This window comes from Hemiscyllium ocellatum, chromosome 12, assembly GCF_020745735.1.
Source record: "Hemiscyllium ocellatum isolate sHemOce1 chromosome 12, sHemOce1.pat.X.cur, whole genome shotgun sequence".
NCBI lineage: Eukaryota > Metazoa > Chordata > Chondrichthyes > Orectolobiformes > Hemiscylliidae > Hemiscyllium > Hemiscyllium ocellatum.
Genome location: NC_083412.1, coordinates 51,435,474 through 51,451,224, shown reverse-complemented (window position 1 = coordinate 51,451,224; position 15,751 = coordinate 51,435,474). Strand labels below are relative to the sequence as shown.

General features: G+C 43.5%; 1 protein-coding gene across 1 annotated transcript in view; it reads left to right on the top strand.

The window, feature by feature from the left end:
* Nucleotides 1-361: 361 nt before the first annotated feature.
* The window catches only part of LOC132820753 (gamma-aminobutyric acid receptor subunit rho-3-like), a 30,955-nt gene continuing 15,565 nt past the window's right edge, over nucleotides 362-15,751 (top strand). Inside the window, exons 1-4 of the mRNA XM_060833039.1 lie at nucleotides 362-401; nucleotides 5,162-5,223; nucleotides 9,143-9,366; nucleotides 15,593-15,675. Coding sequence (XP_060689022.1) covers nucleotides 377-401; nucleotides 5,162-5,223; nucleotides 9,143-9,366; nucleotides 15,593-15,675 — 394 coding nt within the window. The 5' untranslated portion in view covers nucleotides 362-376. The remainder of the gene's footprint in view (nucleotides 402-5,161; nucleotides 5,224-9,142; nucleotides 9,367-15,592; nucleotides 15,676-15,751) is intronic.

The window sequence follows — 15,751 nt, the reverse complement described above, 5'->3', positions numbered from 1 at the left end:
CTCTGGGTGAAAGTTAGTGTATAGAATTTGAGAGGAAACCGTATTAACACTGATTGATAATTATAAAAGGTCCATCCTCCAACCTGGTGAGATCCATTCAAGAGCTCATCAGTACACCGGTGTAGTTTTGGCTCCCTATTTCCTTTGTATTGTGTTTTAGCACATGATTTTAAGTACTGTTTGATTTAACCAATCTCTTGCCAATACCACTCTCTGATGTTTTTAAAAGCAGTGTTGCATCCATGCTTTTCTATTACGATTTTGAAGAAATTTTATGTTTTGCTTCAGTAGACCAGAAAGTAAAAGATCTGATTTAACCAAAACACACCTGACAAAATCTGAACAACTCCTTAGAATAGAGGACCACGATTTTGCAATGAGACCCGGATTTGGAGGTAAAGGTTTTCTACCAATTTCACCATGCTATTCAGTAGTTTAAGTATTTTTCCTCATTCTGAGAAGTGTAACTCTTACTATGGATTTTCTATAGCTGCTATATATTTTCATATGTAAACAATTTGAGCAGCATTGTTGGCTAGTCAAAATTTGACTCACTCAGAAGCTAACGTAATATGAAAAGATTTGGGAGCATTTGCCTATTATAAAATTTGCACAGTGTAATTGTCATGATATTGGAAATGAATTTTAAATAGGAGAAAATATCATTTATGCTAAGGGTTCAAAGCTATTCAATTTACTAATATCTGCTCAGGTGTGCCCGGGAACAGGCCCAGAAAACATTCCACTCTAATATTACTTTGGTGGTAAGTTTCATATGCCAGCGTTCCCACTGCAATTAATAAAAAAAACATATTAAAATGATGTAGCTACTTAATGAATGTATCAATCCAGAGCATTTTAATGCTAAATTAACCATTTCTCTTTATTGGTCTAGAATTTTCAAACTAGTGAAGGTAATAGTATTAGTGCTTGTCATTGTTACTCTGTAAAATTGACAATACATTGTAGTGTCTGCACATATGCAATTAAAGATGCAATTTTGTAAATTGCTATTAGTGAGACCGAACATTTCTACAGGATATGCTGCTGTCTTTTCAATCTAAATTGATGTGAACCTAAACTAGTTACATGCTTTTCTCACTGTAAGAATCATTGAAAATGTTATGCTTTGTTGAATGAGTTTTAGCAGCATACTGAAACAAATTAATATTGAATATCATGGTTCTGTAAAGCAAATTTTATACATATGGTATATTGTTCTGTCCATTCTGTGACAAATGTCATGTGATTTTGAATTTGTCAAAATATGATTTTCTAATAGTCCATCTTCTAATTATTTAAAATTTTATAAAATCAATAAGAAATGAATTCTAATGCATGCTTTTTACTTTTCGGCTTGATGTCTATGAGAATTCTTCAACCTGATTGGCTGCTTAGCCACTTAGCCTATTTGATGACATCATTGTTCATGATTACTGCAGAATATAGGTGGTATGAGATTGAAAGTCACTTTGGAGTAGGACAAAATAAAAAATCTAGACCCTGCAAAATTATGAGGGCAACTCCTTTTTCAAGGTCAGTGGTGAGTATAGTCCCTTTGCCATTGGCAGCAAAAAGGCCAATATATCTGATACTAAATGTGAGACTAAGTAAAGATTTTGTTTAGCCCTAACCAATGTAAATCTTATTTTAACTCTATTGTAAATAAAAAAAAGCAAAAAAATTTCAAAAATCAACAGTATGTTAAAGATGGCAGCAGTTCACCATCTTCTTTAGGGCAATTAAAATGGCCCAGTAGCAATATCCACATGTCACGAAGGAATAAGAAACAAAAAGCAGGTACGTTCAAATGATATAGAAAAAAAAATTAGCATCACAGATTAGGTGGAAATACACCCCTTTAAACAGTGGCTTTTTTTGAACATTTATTTTCTGTCCATTATCGGCACAGGTTTCTCTACAATACAAAATACAATGTTGGGTTGCTTTTTAAAACTTTTTCTTTACTTTTAGGTGAAATTAAGACAAGATTAAGCTTTATTTATTTGTTCTACATAGAATGCATTCAAATTAAAATTAAGTTTGTTACAATAGGATTAAATAGACAGAGCCAGTTTTAAATATTCGTCTCTGAAACCATTTATTAATCTTCATACTAATTATTGTATTTCCTCCATGAAGCTAGTAGATAAAATTAATTAAAGTTAATTTCCAATAAGAAGAAATTCCTTTTAAAATCATGTTTATGTCTGATTATATCCATTCATTCTATGAATGAGAAAATAATGATCTGGACATTTAATTGACAGGTACTTACATCAGTTATTTTTCATTTGGTTGCTATCGTTCAAAATTGCAATCGTAACTTCAGTTAGTACAATGCTATTTGAATCTTAATTTATAGAAGTTGAATTTGTAATCCCAGCACAGGAGCTACAAGGCCTTAAGTGAATGGTCCCAAGATCACACAGGTAGCTGATGGCTTGGCCTTCCAGCATTTTGCACAGCTAGCTTTTAAAACACTTTGCAGCACACTCCAAGTTTGAGTTTGGAGAGCCTGGAGAGAATAAGATCAATTGTATAGTGAAATTTCTAGACAGTGTAATATATTAAGGATTCAGTTTAAATTAAGTCTTGAAGTTAGCAGAGATAGAGAAAGTGGAAACCTTGGCAGAATTCTTCTACTTGGTGAATTTTGTGCAGCAAAAGATTAAGGGAAGCCACCTTGGTCCAATGTTGTCCACGAATCATTGGGTGAGGTGGTTGATAAAGTGGATACAGTTTTCATAATCTTCAGAAGAGATGAAAATAATAGATTCTAGTTTAGGAAGAATGCGAATTTAATATGTGTGGACTATGCCTTGTGTATATATTCTTTGCGTGCATGTCATCCTGAAAGAAAATTCCAAACAGTTGCTGCATTAGCAGCACGGGCACAACCTCTTAGCTCCTCATGAGCACTTGCAAACCTTTGAATCTTCAGACACCAGTTGTCAATGAATATATTTCAGGCTGGTACAAGGTTTATCGTGAAATTCCTGAATGGTCAGTATTGGGATCAATAAATTTCCTGTAAAATATTTGTGATCTGGATGTTGGTGAAGAGGGGACAATTTTAGAGTTTGCAGACACTTGACACGTAAGAATCCTTTAAAGGCCAGATGAATAGTGTTCATGACCAGTATGTTTCTGTTAGAATGAACGATAAGGATGGCAAGATTTGGGAAACTTGGTAACTAAAGGTATTGAAAGTTTAGTCAAGAAGGTAAAGGAAGCAAATATAGGTTAAGGAAAGTGAAATGTAACAAGGTCTTTGAGGAATATAAATGAAGTAGAAAAGAATTTAAATAAGAAATTAAAAGGGCTAGAAGGGGCCAAGAAATGTTCTTGGCAAGTAAGAATAAGGAGAATCCCAAGGTATTTTATACCTAATAAGATAAAATAGTAAATAGTTAAGGATAGGTCCAGTCAAGGGTAAAGTAGGGAATTTATGTGTGAAGCCAGAAGAAGTGGTTGAGGTCCTTAATAAGTGCTTCACATCGGTATTCACTAAGGAAAAGGACATTGATGATTATATGATTAGGGAGAGATATGTTGATATTCCGAGACATGTCAGTATTAAGAAAGAAGAGGTGTTTGGTCCTCTTGAAAAGCTTTCAGATAGATAAATTCCCAGAGCCTGATGGGATCTATTCCAGGATAATGAGGGAGGCAAGAGTGAATTTCTGGGGCCTTGAAAGAGACCTTTGTGTCCTCTTTACCCACAGGAAAAGTCCCAGAAGATTGGAGAATAGCCTATGTTGTTGCTGGTTTAAGAATAGTGACAGGGATAATCCAGGAAACTATAGGCCAGTGAGCCTTACATCAGTGAGAGGGTCAATTATTGGAGAAGACCTTTATTCACAGGATTCACTTGCACTTAGCAAAGAATGGACTTTGGTCAGCATGAGTTTCTGTGGGGAAGGTCTTATCTCACAAACTTGATTGAGTTTTTTAAGGATGTGATGAAGATGATTGATGGGATAGGGCAGTAGATTTTGACAACATGGATTTTGCTAAGGCATTTGAAAAGGTCCCTCATGGTAGACTGGTCCAGAAGATTAAGTCAGATTGCACACACAATTATCTTGGTCATAGAAGACAAAGGGTAGTTATGGAGAGGTGTTTCTCTGACTGAAGTTCTGTGACATTTCACAATGATCAGTACTGAGAATTATGTTGTTTGTAATATGATTTGATGAAAATTTAAGTGGTCTGATTAGTAAGTTTACAGACAACATGCAGGGTCACAGGGATAGGGCGGAGGGATGGATCTGGGTGGGATGGTCTTCAGTGGATAAGTGTGGACTCAATGGGCTGAATGGCCTGCTTCCACACTGTAAGGATTCTATGATTCTATGATTATGAAAATTGGCAGAGTTGTGGACAGTGAGGAAGGTTATTAAAGGATACATTAGGATATTGAGTGGGAAAATGGAAGATTGCATTTAATCTGGACAAGTGTGAGGTGATTTTGTGAGGTCAAATGCAATAAGAAAGGATAGAATAAATGGAGAACTCTTAGGAGCATTGATATACTGAGGGATCTTGTTGTGCAACTCCATAGCTCCCTGAAAATGGCAACACAAACAGATAATGTGTTAAAGAAGACATATAGAATGCTTACCTTCATCACTTGGGGCATTAAATGTAAAAGTTGGTAAGACATGTGGCAGCTGCATGAGGCTTTAGTCAGGTTACATTTGGAGTATTTTGTGGCATTCTAGACTCCAAACTATAGGAGGCTTTAGAGAGGGTGCAAAGAGGTTTACCAGGATGTTGCCTGGATTGGAGTGTATTAGCTATAAGGAGAGGTTGGACAAACCTGGATTGTTTTCACTAAAATGGTGGCAGCTGAAGGGTGACCTGATAGATGTATATAAAATTGAGAGGCATGGGTAAGGTGGATAGTTGGAGTCTTTTTTCCAGGGTAGAAATGTGAAAACTAGGGGCATAGGTGACTCACCTGTGTTGTGTTGCCACCATCTCTGATTTAATTTCAGATTTACAGCATTTGCTACAATTTTTGCTTTTTATTTACGTTATTAAGAATGAACAAGATATTGTATGACAACTGCTGCTTTTGGAACTACTTGAAGGTAAAACATTAAAAATGGTGAAACTAAAGTCATATGTTTCCCACTTGCCTTTTAAGGACCAGCAGTATCTGTTGGTATAGATGTGCAAGTTGAAAGCATTGACAGCATTTCTGAAGTTGATATGGTAAGTCTGAATTTTGTTACTTATGGACAGGAACGTATTTACAGTAAAACTGGACTACATAATTGCGTCACACAGCACAGTACATATTATTGTATTTATTATCATTTTATTTGAATTTGATTTACTGATGTAAGAGGATCCTGACTTTTGGCTTTACATCACCATCAGTCTATTCAATTGGCTCATGTCCAAAACAATTTATATTTGTACCTTTTGATGTAATAAAATGACAAAGACATTAGAAGCTTGCAGGAATGTTTTAAAATAAAATTAAACACTGAATTGAATAAGGAGGAGTTGAGTTAAATAACCACATCTTGGTTAAAAAGATCAGTTTTAAGTCTTGTCTAAAAGGAGGAAAGTGAAGTTGTAAGGAAAGTATTCCAGACCTCGCAGCCTCCGCGATCGCCGCCCAGACAACCGCTTCCACGATCGCCAGGAAGATCGCTGATGGATTCGCGACCCCCGTGGCTATCGGGAATAACAACGGTTCTTTCGTCGCCACAACCATTTCCGCCCCTTCGGTTGCCGTCACCGCAGCCATTTCTGCCCGCAGTGACATCATTAACCCGCATGACCATAACGCCTCAGGTGTCTCCGCCGCCACACCGACTTTCGTCACCACGCGAAACCCCGCCTCCACGCCGACTTCCGTCACCACGTGTGACCCCGCCCCCACACCGAGCTTCGTCACCACGTGTGACCCCGCCCCCACGCCGAGCATCGTCACCACGTCTAACCTCGCCCCTACGTCAATCTCCGTCCCCGTCCCTGCCCCTAACCCCGCCCCCACTCCCAGCTCCAGTCCCACACCAGGTCCTAGTTCCCAGCCTTGCCAGATCTTCACCATCCCTCCAGACCTCCCCTTCTCTGAGATGAAAGATCAGTCCTCAGCAGAGGCCTCACCTTCATTCCCCTATGCCCTCGGATTAATGAGTTCAACACGCAGCGAGATATTGAACAATTCTTCCGCCGCCTTCGTCTCCGTGCCTACTTTTACAACCAAGACTCCCGACCACTCTCTGACGACCCCTTCTTCCACCTCCAACACACCCCATCCACCTGGACACCCCGTGCTGGCCTCTTTCCTTGATCTATTTATAGCCAACTGCCGCCGCGACATTAACCGACTCAATCTGTCCACCCCTCTTACCCACTCCAACCTCTCACCCTCAGAACGTGCAGCCCTCCACTCCCTCACCATCAAACCGGCAGACAAGGGAAGTGCGGTAGTAGTTTGGCGCACCGACCTTTATACCGCTGAGGCCAAATGCCAGCTCGCGGACGCCTCCTCCTATTGCTCCCTTGACCATGACCCCACCTCCCACCACCAAACCATCATCTCCGAGACCATCCATAACCTCATCACCTCAGGGGATCTCCCATCCACTGCCTCCAACCTCAGAGTCCCACAACCCCGCACCGCCCGTTTCTACCTCCTGCCCAAAATCCACAAACCTGACTGCCCCGGCCAACCCATTGTCTCAGCCTGCTCCTGCCCCACCGAACTCATCTCCCAATACCTCGACATGGTTCTGTCCCCCCTTAGTCCAAGAACTCCCCACCTACGTTCGGGACACCACCCACGCCCTCCACCCCCTCCATGATTTTCGCTTCCCCGGTCCCTAATGCCTTATCTTCACGATGGACATCCAGTCCCTGTACACCTCCATCCCCCATCGTGAAGGACTCAAAGCCCTCCGCTTCTTCCTTTCCCACCACACCAACCAGTACCCTTCCACTGACACCCTCCTTCGACTGACTGAACTGGTCCTCACCCTGAACAACTTCTCTTTCCAATCCTCCCACTTCCTCCAAACTAAAGGAGTTGCCATGGGCACCCGTATGGGCCCCAGCTATGCCTGTCTCTTCATAGGATATGTGGAACAGTCCATCTTCCGCAACTACACTGGCACCACCCCCCACCTTTTTCTCTGCTACATCGATGACTGTATTGGCGCTGCCTAGTGCTCCCATGAGGAGGTTGAACAGTTCATCAACTTTACCAACACCTTCTATCCCGACCTCAAATTCACCTGGACTGTCTCAGACTCCTCCCTCCCCTTCCTAGACCTTTCCATTTCTATCTTGGGCGACCGAATCAACACGGACATCTACTATAAACCGACTGACTCCCACAGCTACCTGGACTACACCTCCTCCCACCCTGCCCCCTGTAAAAACGCCATCCCATATTCCCAATTCCTTTGCCTCCGCCGCATCTGCTCCCAGGAGGACCAGTTCCAATACCGTACAGCCCAGATGGCCTCCTTCTTCAAAGACCGCAGATTCCCCCCAGACGTGATCGACGATGCCCTCCACCGCATCTCTTCCACTTCCCGCTCCTCTGCCCTTGAGCCCCGTCCCCCAACCGCCACCAGGACAGAACCCCACTGGTTCTCACCTACCACCCCACCAACCTCTGTATACAGCATATCATCCGCCATCATTTCCGCCACCTCCAAACGGACCCTACCACCAGGGATATATTTCCCACCCCTCCCCTATCAGCGTTCCGCAAAGACCACTTCCTTCGTGACTCCCTCGTCAGGTCCACACCCCCCACCAACCCAACCTCCACTCCCGGCACCTTTCCCTGCAACCGCAGGGAATGCAAAACTTGCGCCAACACCTCCTCCCTTACCTCTCTCCAAGGCCCCAAGGGATCCTTCCATATCCACCACAAATTCACCTGCACCTCTACACACATCATCTATTGCATCCGCTGCACCCAATGTGGCCTCCTCTATATTGGGGAGACGGGCCGCCTACTTGCGGAACGCTTCAGGGAACACCTCTGGGACTCCCGGACCAACCAACCCAACCACCCCGTGGCTCAACATTTTAACTCTCCCTCCCACTCCACCAAGGACATGCAGGTCCTTGGACTACTCCATCGCCAGAACATAACAACACGACGGTTGGAGGAAGAGCGCCTCATCTTCCGCCTGGGAACCCTCCAACCACAAGGGATGAACTCAGATTTCTCCAGTTTCCTCATTTCCCCTCTCCCCACCTTGTCTCAGTCGATTCCCTCGAACTCTGCACCGCCCTCCTAACTTGCAATTTTCTTCCTGACCTCTCCGCCCCCACCCCACTCCGGCCTATCACCCTCACCTTGACCTCCTTCCACCTATCACATCTCCATCGCCCCTCCCCCAAGTCCCTCCTCCCTACCTTTTATCTTAGCCTGCTGGACACACTTTCCTCATTCCTGATGAAGGGCTTTTGCCCGAAACGTCGAATTTCCTGTTCCTTGGATGCTGCCTGACCTGCTGTGCTTTAACCAGCAACACATTTTCAGCTCTGATCTCCAGCATCTGCAGACCTCACTTTTTACTACCAGACCATAGGTCTTAGCAAGTGAAGACACTACCATCAATGTTTCAGTGATTAAAAACAGGATTCATAAGATGCCATAAATAAATAAATGAAGAAATCTTGGAGTGATGAGTAGTTGCAGGAGATTGCAAAGACGGGAGGCATGTGGCTTGACTGGGAGCCAGTGTAGGTTAGTTAGTATTGGGGTGATGTTTGACCAGGATTTGATGCAGCTTAAGACATGGCAAGCAGAGTTTAGGGAGGGTAGACTATGTGACATATGCCAGGAATGCATTAGAGGTAACAAGGCATGAGTAAGGGTTTCAGTAGGAGAAGAATGGCCATGGAAATAGGTAGTCTTACTAGTGGTATGAATATATAGTCAGAGTATTCTTGGAATCAAGTTATGACACTAATGTAACTACCAGGCCAGCAATAGTAATTGAGCTGATATCTCGGAAATGTGATTGGAACAAGGACTGAAAACAATCGTTTATCATGTAAATAATTACCAGCATTAACATTCCATATTTTTAAAATCATCCCTCTTCTGATTCAGAATCAATTTATTTCTGATTTTTCATATCCATATCCATAGGACTTTACAATGACTTTGTACCTAAGACACTACTGGAAAGATAGCAGACTCGCTTTCCAAAGTTCCACCAACAGAAGTATGACATTTGATGGAAGATTAGTCAAGAAAATTTGGGTTCCAGATGTGTTTTTTGTTCACTCCAAAAGTTCTTTCATACATGACACAACCATGGAGAACATCATGCTAAGGGTATATCCAGATGGCAACATCCTGTACAGTTTAAGGTGAGTCATTGCTAATTGACTTTTCTTAGTATTGCTGAGCATAGTATTTTTCCATTTTAATCTTCAGTTGGTTTTTCCTTCTATGAATCCTTTTTAAGTGGATAATGTTTTGATATCAATGGAAATACAAGATTTATTTTCTATTTATATGCACTGTGCTCTCTCACACTGTATTACAGCTAGATGACAGATCAACTATACCCACATTTCAAAACACTATCTGACCAAAATGGTACATATGATTCTTATTATTATTTGAATCTTTCAAACTATGGCATAATACAAGTAATATTGATACAAAATATTTTTATTTGTACTTCGATTATCATTTACACTTCAAATAATCCATGAAATGATTTACTTAATGTAATACTGATTTGATGTGAGAGACTGCATTGCTTAGTCAAGGTTTAGAAAATACAAAAGCTTCTTTTTTTGATTCAAGCAAAAAAAAGCTAGCCTTATCCCAAAAACGTCTCTCCATAGCTTAGGGTGTATGTTGTGTTGGATTTTGTAATACAAGCCCTACTCTCTCATTTGATTATATTGCAAAGAAAAGAAAAGCTTTCCCAAGAGTGTGATCTGCAGTACTCTTGACAAGGGTTTGCAAAGCTCCATGTGGGAACAGCTCTTAAAGATCTGGAATTCTCCACAATTGGGGAAATTTTGGCATGTGAAAGGGAGTGAACTAATTGCTTTTAATGGTACTATAAGTATATGTGGGCAACTTGTTTAAGATGGCTGCCATATTGCAAGATGAATTCCTACAGAACTGACTGACTCCCTGAAGCAAATAGCAGGGTGGTGGGGAGATGAGCACAGTCACTTAGGAAGTTGAAGGTAAATGTGTTCCTCCATTTTTACAGCATTTCTTACGCAGTTTGTCAAGCACGTTACGGACCTAAAATGGGAACTCACATATCTTTTTAAGTCGACAAGCACTTTTTGTGCAATTGTATTAATTTGTAAGGAAAGTTTTGAACTTTAACCTAGTTTTACTGATGTAATGTAGTTATAGCTGGAGGAGTTCTGAGGTAGTGTTACACAGCATCGAGTGCCATAAATATGAATCTATTGAGAATTATTATAGAAACATATTAATAATGATCTGGAAATGGCAATGATTACACAACTAGCAAAATGACTCCTTAAATTTCTAGTGCAACTTGAGGCCGCTACTCCTAAAAGTCTGAATCTGTTGTGTGCCAATTTAAATGCACTTTAAGCATGAAAGTCGCAATGATGTTTGTGTGTTGTTGATATTACTTGCCATCATAGTGAAAACTTGAATGTTATTCATATTTGTTGCATGTGTTCGCTGCTACAGTAATTGAGGAGCTGTGATGGGTGAGCAAACCCACTTCTGACCTTATGTTGAAGGAATGAGCATTGGTGACGCAATTGAATATGTGTGGGTCCAGTATACTGCCCTGGAGCTCCTCCAGCAATGTTTGGGCCTAAGATGATTGACCCCCAACAACCATTTTCCTTTGGGTTAAACACAACCACATTCACATTGACTTCAATTTTTGCAGGGCTCCTGGATATCTTACTCAGCCAAAAACTGCCTTGATGTCAAGGGTAGTCACATTCACATTGACTCTGAAATTTCCCTCTTTAGTTCATGTTTGCACAAATGTTTTTATGAGGCTTGGCATTCATTGGCCTTGGTGGAATCTAATCTGTTTCAGTGAACAGGTTGTTGCTGAATAAATGCAAACTGATTGCACTCTTATTGACACATTTTATTTCTAGATTAGAGTGGTGCTGGAAAAGCACAGCAGTTCAGGCAGCATCCGAGGAGCAGGAAAATCGACGTTTCAGGCAAAAGCCCTTCATCAGGAATACAGGCAGAGTGCCTGAAGAGTGGAGAGATAAATGAGAGGAGGGTGGGGGTGGGAAGAAAGTAGCATAGAGTACAATAGGTGAGTGGGGGTTGGGATGAAGGTGATAGGTCAGGGAGGAGGGATTTACCTAGACCATCTCTGACACCTCCCTCCCCTTCCTGGACCTCTCCATCTCCATTAAAGACGACCGATTTGACACCGACATTTTTTACAAACCCACCGACTCCCACAGCTACCTGGATTACACCTCTTCCCATAAGGGTAAAAAATGAGGTCTGCAGATGCTGGAGATCACATTTGAACATGTGTTGCTGGTTAAAGCACAGCAGGTCAGGCAGCATCCAAGGAATAGGAAATTCGACGTTTCGGGCATAAGCCCTTCTTCAGGAACGAGGAGAAGGTGCCAGGCAGGCTAAGATAAAAGGTAGGGAGGAGGGACTTGGGGGAGGGGCGATGGAGATGTGATAGGTGGAAGGAGGTCAAGGTGAGGGTGATAGGCCGGAGTGGGGTGGGGGCGGAGAGGTTAGGAAGAAAATTACAGGTTAGGAGGGCGGTGCTGAGTTGAGGGAACCGACTGAGACAAGGTGGGGGGAGGGGAAATGAGGAAACTGGAGAAATCTGAGTTCATCCCTTGTGGTTGGAGGGTTCCCAGGCGGAAGATGAGGCGCTCTTCCTCCAACCGTCGTGTTGTTATGTTTTGCCGGTGGAGGAGTCCAAGGACCTGCATGTCCTTGATGGAGTGGGAGGGAGAGTTAAAGTGTTGAGCCACGGGGTGGTTGGGTTGGTTGGTCCTGGCGTCCCTGAGGTGTTCTCTGAAGCGTTCCGCAAGTAGGCGGCCCGTCTCCCCAATGTAGAGGAGGCCACATCGGGTGCAGCGGATGCAATAGATGATGTGTGTGGAGGTACAGGTGAACTTGTGGCAGATATGGAAGGATCCCTTGGGGCCTTGGAGGGAAGTGAGAGAGGAGGTGTTGGCGCAAGTTTTGCATTTCCTGTGGTTGCAGGGGAAGGTGCCGGGAGTGGAGGTTGGGTTGGTGGGGGGTGTGGACCTGACGAGGGAGTCACGAAGGAAGTGGTCTTTGTGGAACGCTGATAGGGGAGGGGAGGGAAATATATCCCTGGTGGTGGGGTCCGTTTGGAGGTGGCGGAAATGACAGCGGATGATACGTTGTATATGGAGGTTGGTGGGGTGGTAGGTGAGAACCAGTGGGGTTCTGTCTTGGTGGCGGTTGGAGGAGCGGGGCTCAAGGGCGGAGGAGCGGGAAGTGGAGGAGATGTGGTGGAGGGCATCGTCGATCACGTTTGGGGGGAATCTGCGGTCCTTGAAGAAAGAGGCCATCTGGGCTGTGCGGTGTTGGAACTGGTCCTCCTGGGAGCAGATGCGGCGGAGATGAAGGAATTGGGAATATGGGATGGAGTTTTTATAGGGGGCAGGGTGGGAGGAGGTGTAGTACAGATAGCTGTGGGAGTCAGTCGGTTTATAGTAGATGTCTGTGTTGAGTCGGTCGCCTGAGATAGAAATGGAAAGGTCTCGGAAGGGGAGGGAGGAGTCTGAGACAGTCCAGGTGAATTTGAGGTCGGGATGGAAGGTGTTAGTAAAGTTGATGAACTGTTCAACCTCCTCGTGGGAGCACGAGGCAGCGCCGATACAGTCATCGATGTAGCGGAGGAAAAGGTGGGGGGTGGTGCCAGTGTAGTTGCGGAAGATGGACTGTTCCACATATCCTATGAAGAGACAGGCATAGCTGGGGCCCATGCGGGTGCCCATGGCAACTCCTTTAGTTTGGAGGAAGTGGGAGGATTGAAAAGAGAAGTTATTCAGGGTGAGGACCAGTTCCCACCCTACCTCTTGCAAAAATGCCATCCCTTATTCCCAATTCCTCTGCCTATGCCATATCTGCTCCCAGGAGGACCAGTTCCACCACAGAACATACCAGATGGCCTCCTTCTTTAGAGACCGTAATTTCCCTTCCCACGTGGTTAAAGATGCCCTCCAATGCATCTCGTCCACATCCTGCAACTCCGCCCTCCGACCCCACCCCTCCAACCGTAACAAGGATAGAACGTCCCTGGTACTCACCTTCCACCCTACCAATCTTCGCATAAACCAAGTTATCCGATGACATTTCCACCACCTCCAAACAGACCCTACCACCAGGGATATATTTCCCTTTCCACCTTCCACAAAGACCATTCCCTCCATGACTACCTGGCCAGGTCCACACCCCCCCAACAACCCACCCTCCCGTCCTGGTATCATCCCCTGCCACTGCAGGAATTGGACTGGACACCTCCTAGCAGAGTGCTTTGGGGAACATCTCCGGAACACCCACACCAATCAACCACACCGCCCTGTGGCCCAACATTTCAACTCCCCCTCCCATTCAGCTGAGGACATGAAGGTCCTGGGCCTCCTTCACCACTGCTTCCCTACCACCCGACGCCTGGAGGAAGAACGCCTTATTTTCCGCCTCAGAATACTTTGACCTCAGGGCATCAATGTGGACTTCACCAGTTCCATCTTCTCCCACCTCACTCCAGTTCCAAACTTCCAGCTCAGCACCTATCCACTCCACCCTCCTCTCTGACCGATCACCTTCATCCCCACCCCCATTCACCCATTGTACTCTTTGCTACCTTCCCCCATCCTCCTGCCTGACCTATCACCTTCATCCCCACCCCCGCTCACCTATTGTACTCTCTGCTACTTTTTCCCCACCCCCACCCTCCTCTTATTTATCTCTCCACTATTCAGGCACTCTGCCTGTATTCCTGATGAAGGACTTTTGCCCAAAACATCGATTTTCCTGCTCCTCGGATGCTGCCTGAACTGCTGTGCTTTTCCAGCACCACTCTAATCCAGAATCTGGTTTCCAGCATCTGCAGTCATTATTTTAACTTTTTATTTCTATCCAGATGATTGAAAATAAACTGATGGAATTGTGATTAGCTGGTTTTGACCTACTCAGCTTATTATATTGAGGATGTATCTGGACAATTTTCCATTTTGTTGGGGAGAAGCTGGCATTGTAGCTGTAATAAGGATACAGTGGTTCTGGGGCACCTGTTCAGTTTTACATTCAGGGTGTTGTCAGGCCTCAAAGACTTTGTTGAATCTATAGTCTTCAACTAATTCTTAATATCTCATGGAGTTAATCAAACTGGGTAAGGACTGGTGTCTGGGAATTTCAGTATCAGGTCAAGATCAATCAACCACCATGTATTGAATATTAACATATGAAATAGGAGACCATAGGAAAAGTAGGCCATTCAGCCCTTTGGGCCTACTCCTATGAATAAGATCACAGCCGATCTACATTCCCACCTAGTCCTGATGATAACCTTTGATTGCCTTGTCTTGAAGATCTGCAAGTGACTGAAAATGTTTCCGCTTTGCAATGATGTTCTGCACGGGATGCACATCATGATCACTAAGCTTTATCTATAGAATGTTGTTTCCAATGTCTGGCTTACATTATTTGCAGTGTTCTGGCTTCACCAGATTGCCATCTTGTTTTTCAGTATGAATGGCACTGATCCTGACTTTTTCTTCTAAATTCCTAATGAAACCAAGGTTTGGCCCTAGGTTCGATGGTAATGGTAGACTGAGAAATGAACTGGATCATGAGGCACCAGGTTGTGATCTGGCTTTATTCTATTGCAACATTTCTATATCAGATTTATAAAATGGAGTGACTTACTAGGATACTTAACATTAAGAGTCAATGATATTGCTATAGGTCTGTAGTTACATGCAGGCTAGGCTAAGTAGGAAGGCAGATTTTCCTTTGAAAAATCCTTCATGAACCAAACAGGTACTATTCAGTAATTTAATGGATATTGTTGAAACTCTCATTTTATTCCAGATTTATTAATTCCCAGCTGCATAATGGAATTTTAACATGTCTTGGGAGCATTCTATTCCAGGCATCTGGATTAGTCCATTAACATTCCCACTATATGACTATTACTGTAGCCTCAGAAGGTGAGGACTGCAGATGCTAGAGATCAGAGTAGAAGAGTGTGGTGCTGCAAAAGTACAGCTTGTAGGCAAACATCTTGAGGAGCAGGAGAGTCGACGTTTTGGGCGTATGCCCTTCATCAGGAAGGACTGATGAAGGGCTTATGCACAAAATACGACTTTGCTGCTCCTCAGCAAGTTTTGAGAAGATTTGAAAACGAACTTTCCAGCTCAGCGAGCAAACCTACATCCATTCTTCTGCTCCTTGGATGCTGCCTGACCGGCTGTGCTATTTCAAGCACCACACTCTATTACTGTAGTCTCTACTTTTACATAAGCCGATTTTTCAGAATACCTTGGTATTTATGTGGCTGAAATTAGAGCATATTTTATAGTTTATTTTGAATACTTCTTGTAGGACTACGGTCACTGCCACGTGTTCAATGGATTTTAGCAGCTTTCCCCTTGATACTCAGAACTGCTCACTGGAGCTCGAAAGTTGTAAGTATCTCATACTTGGTTTGTTACGTTTTAGTGGTCATACTTGTTTGTTCTTCAATGCATTTAAAAGTCCGGT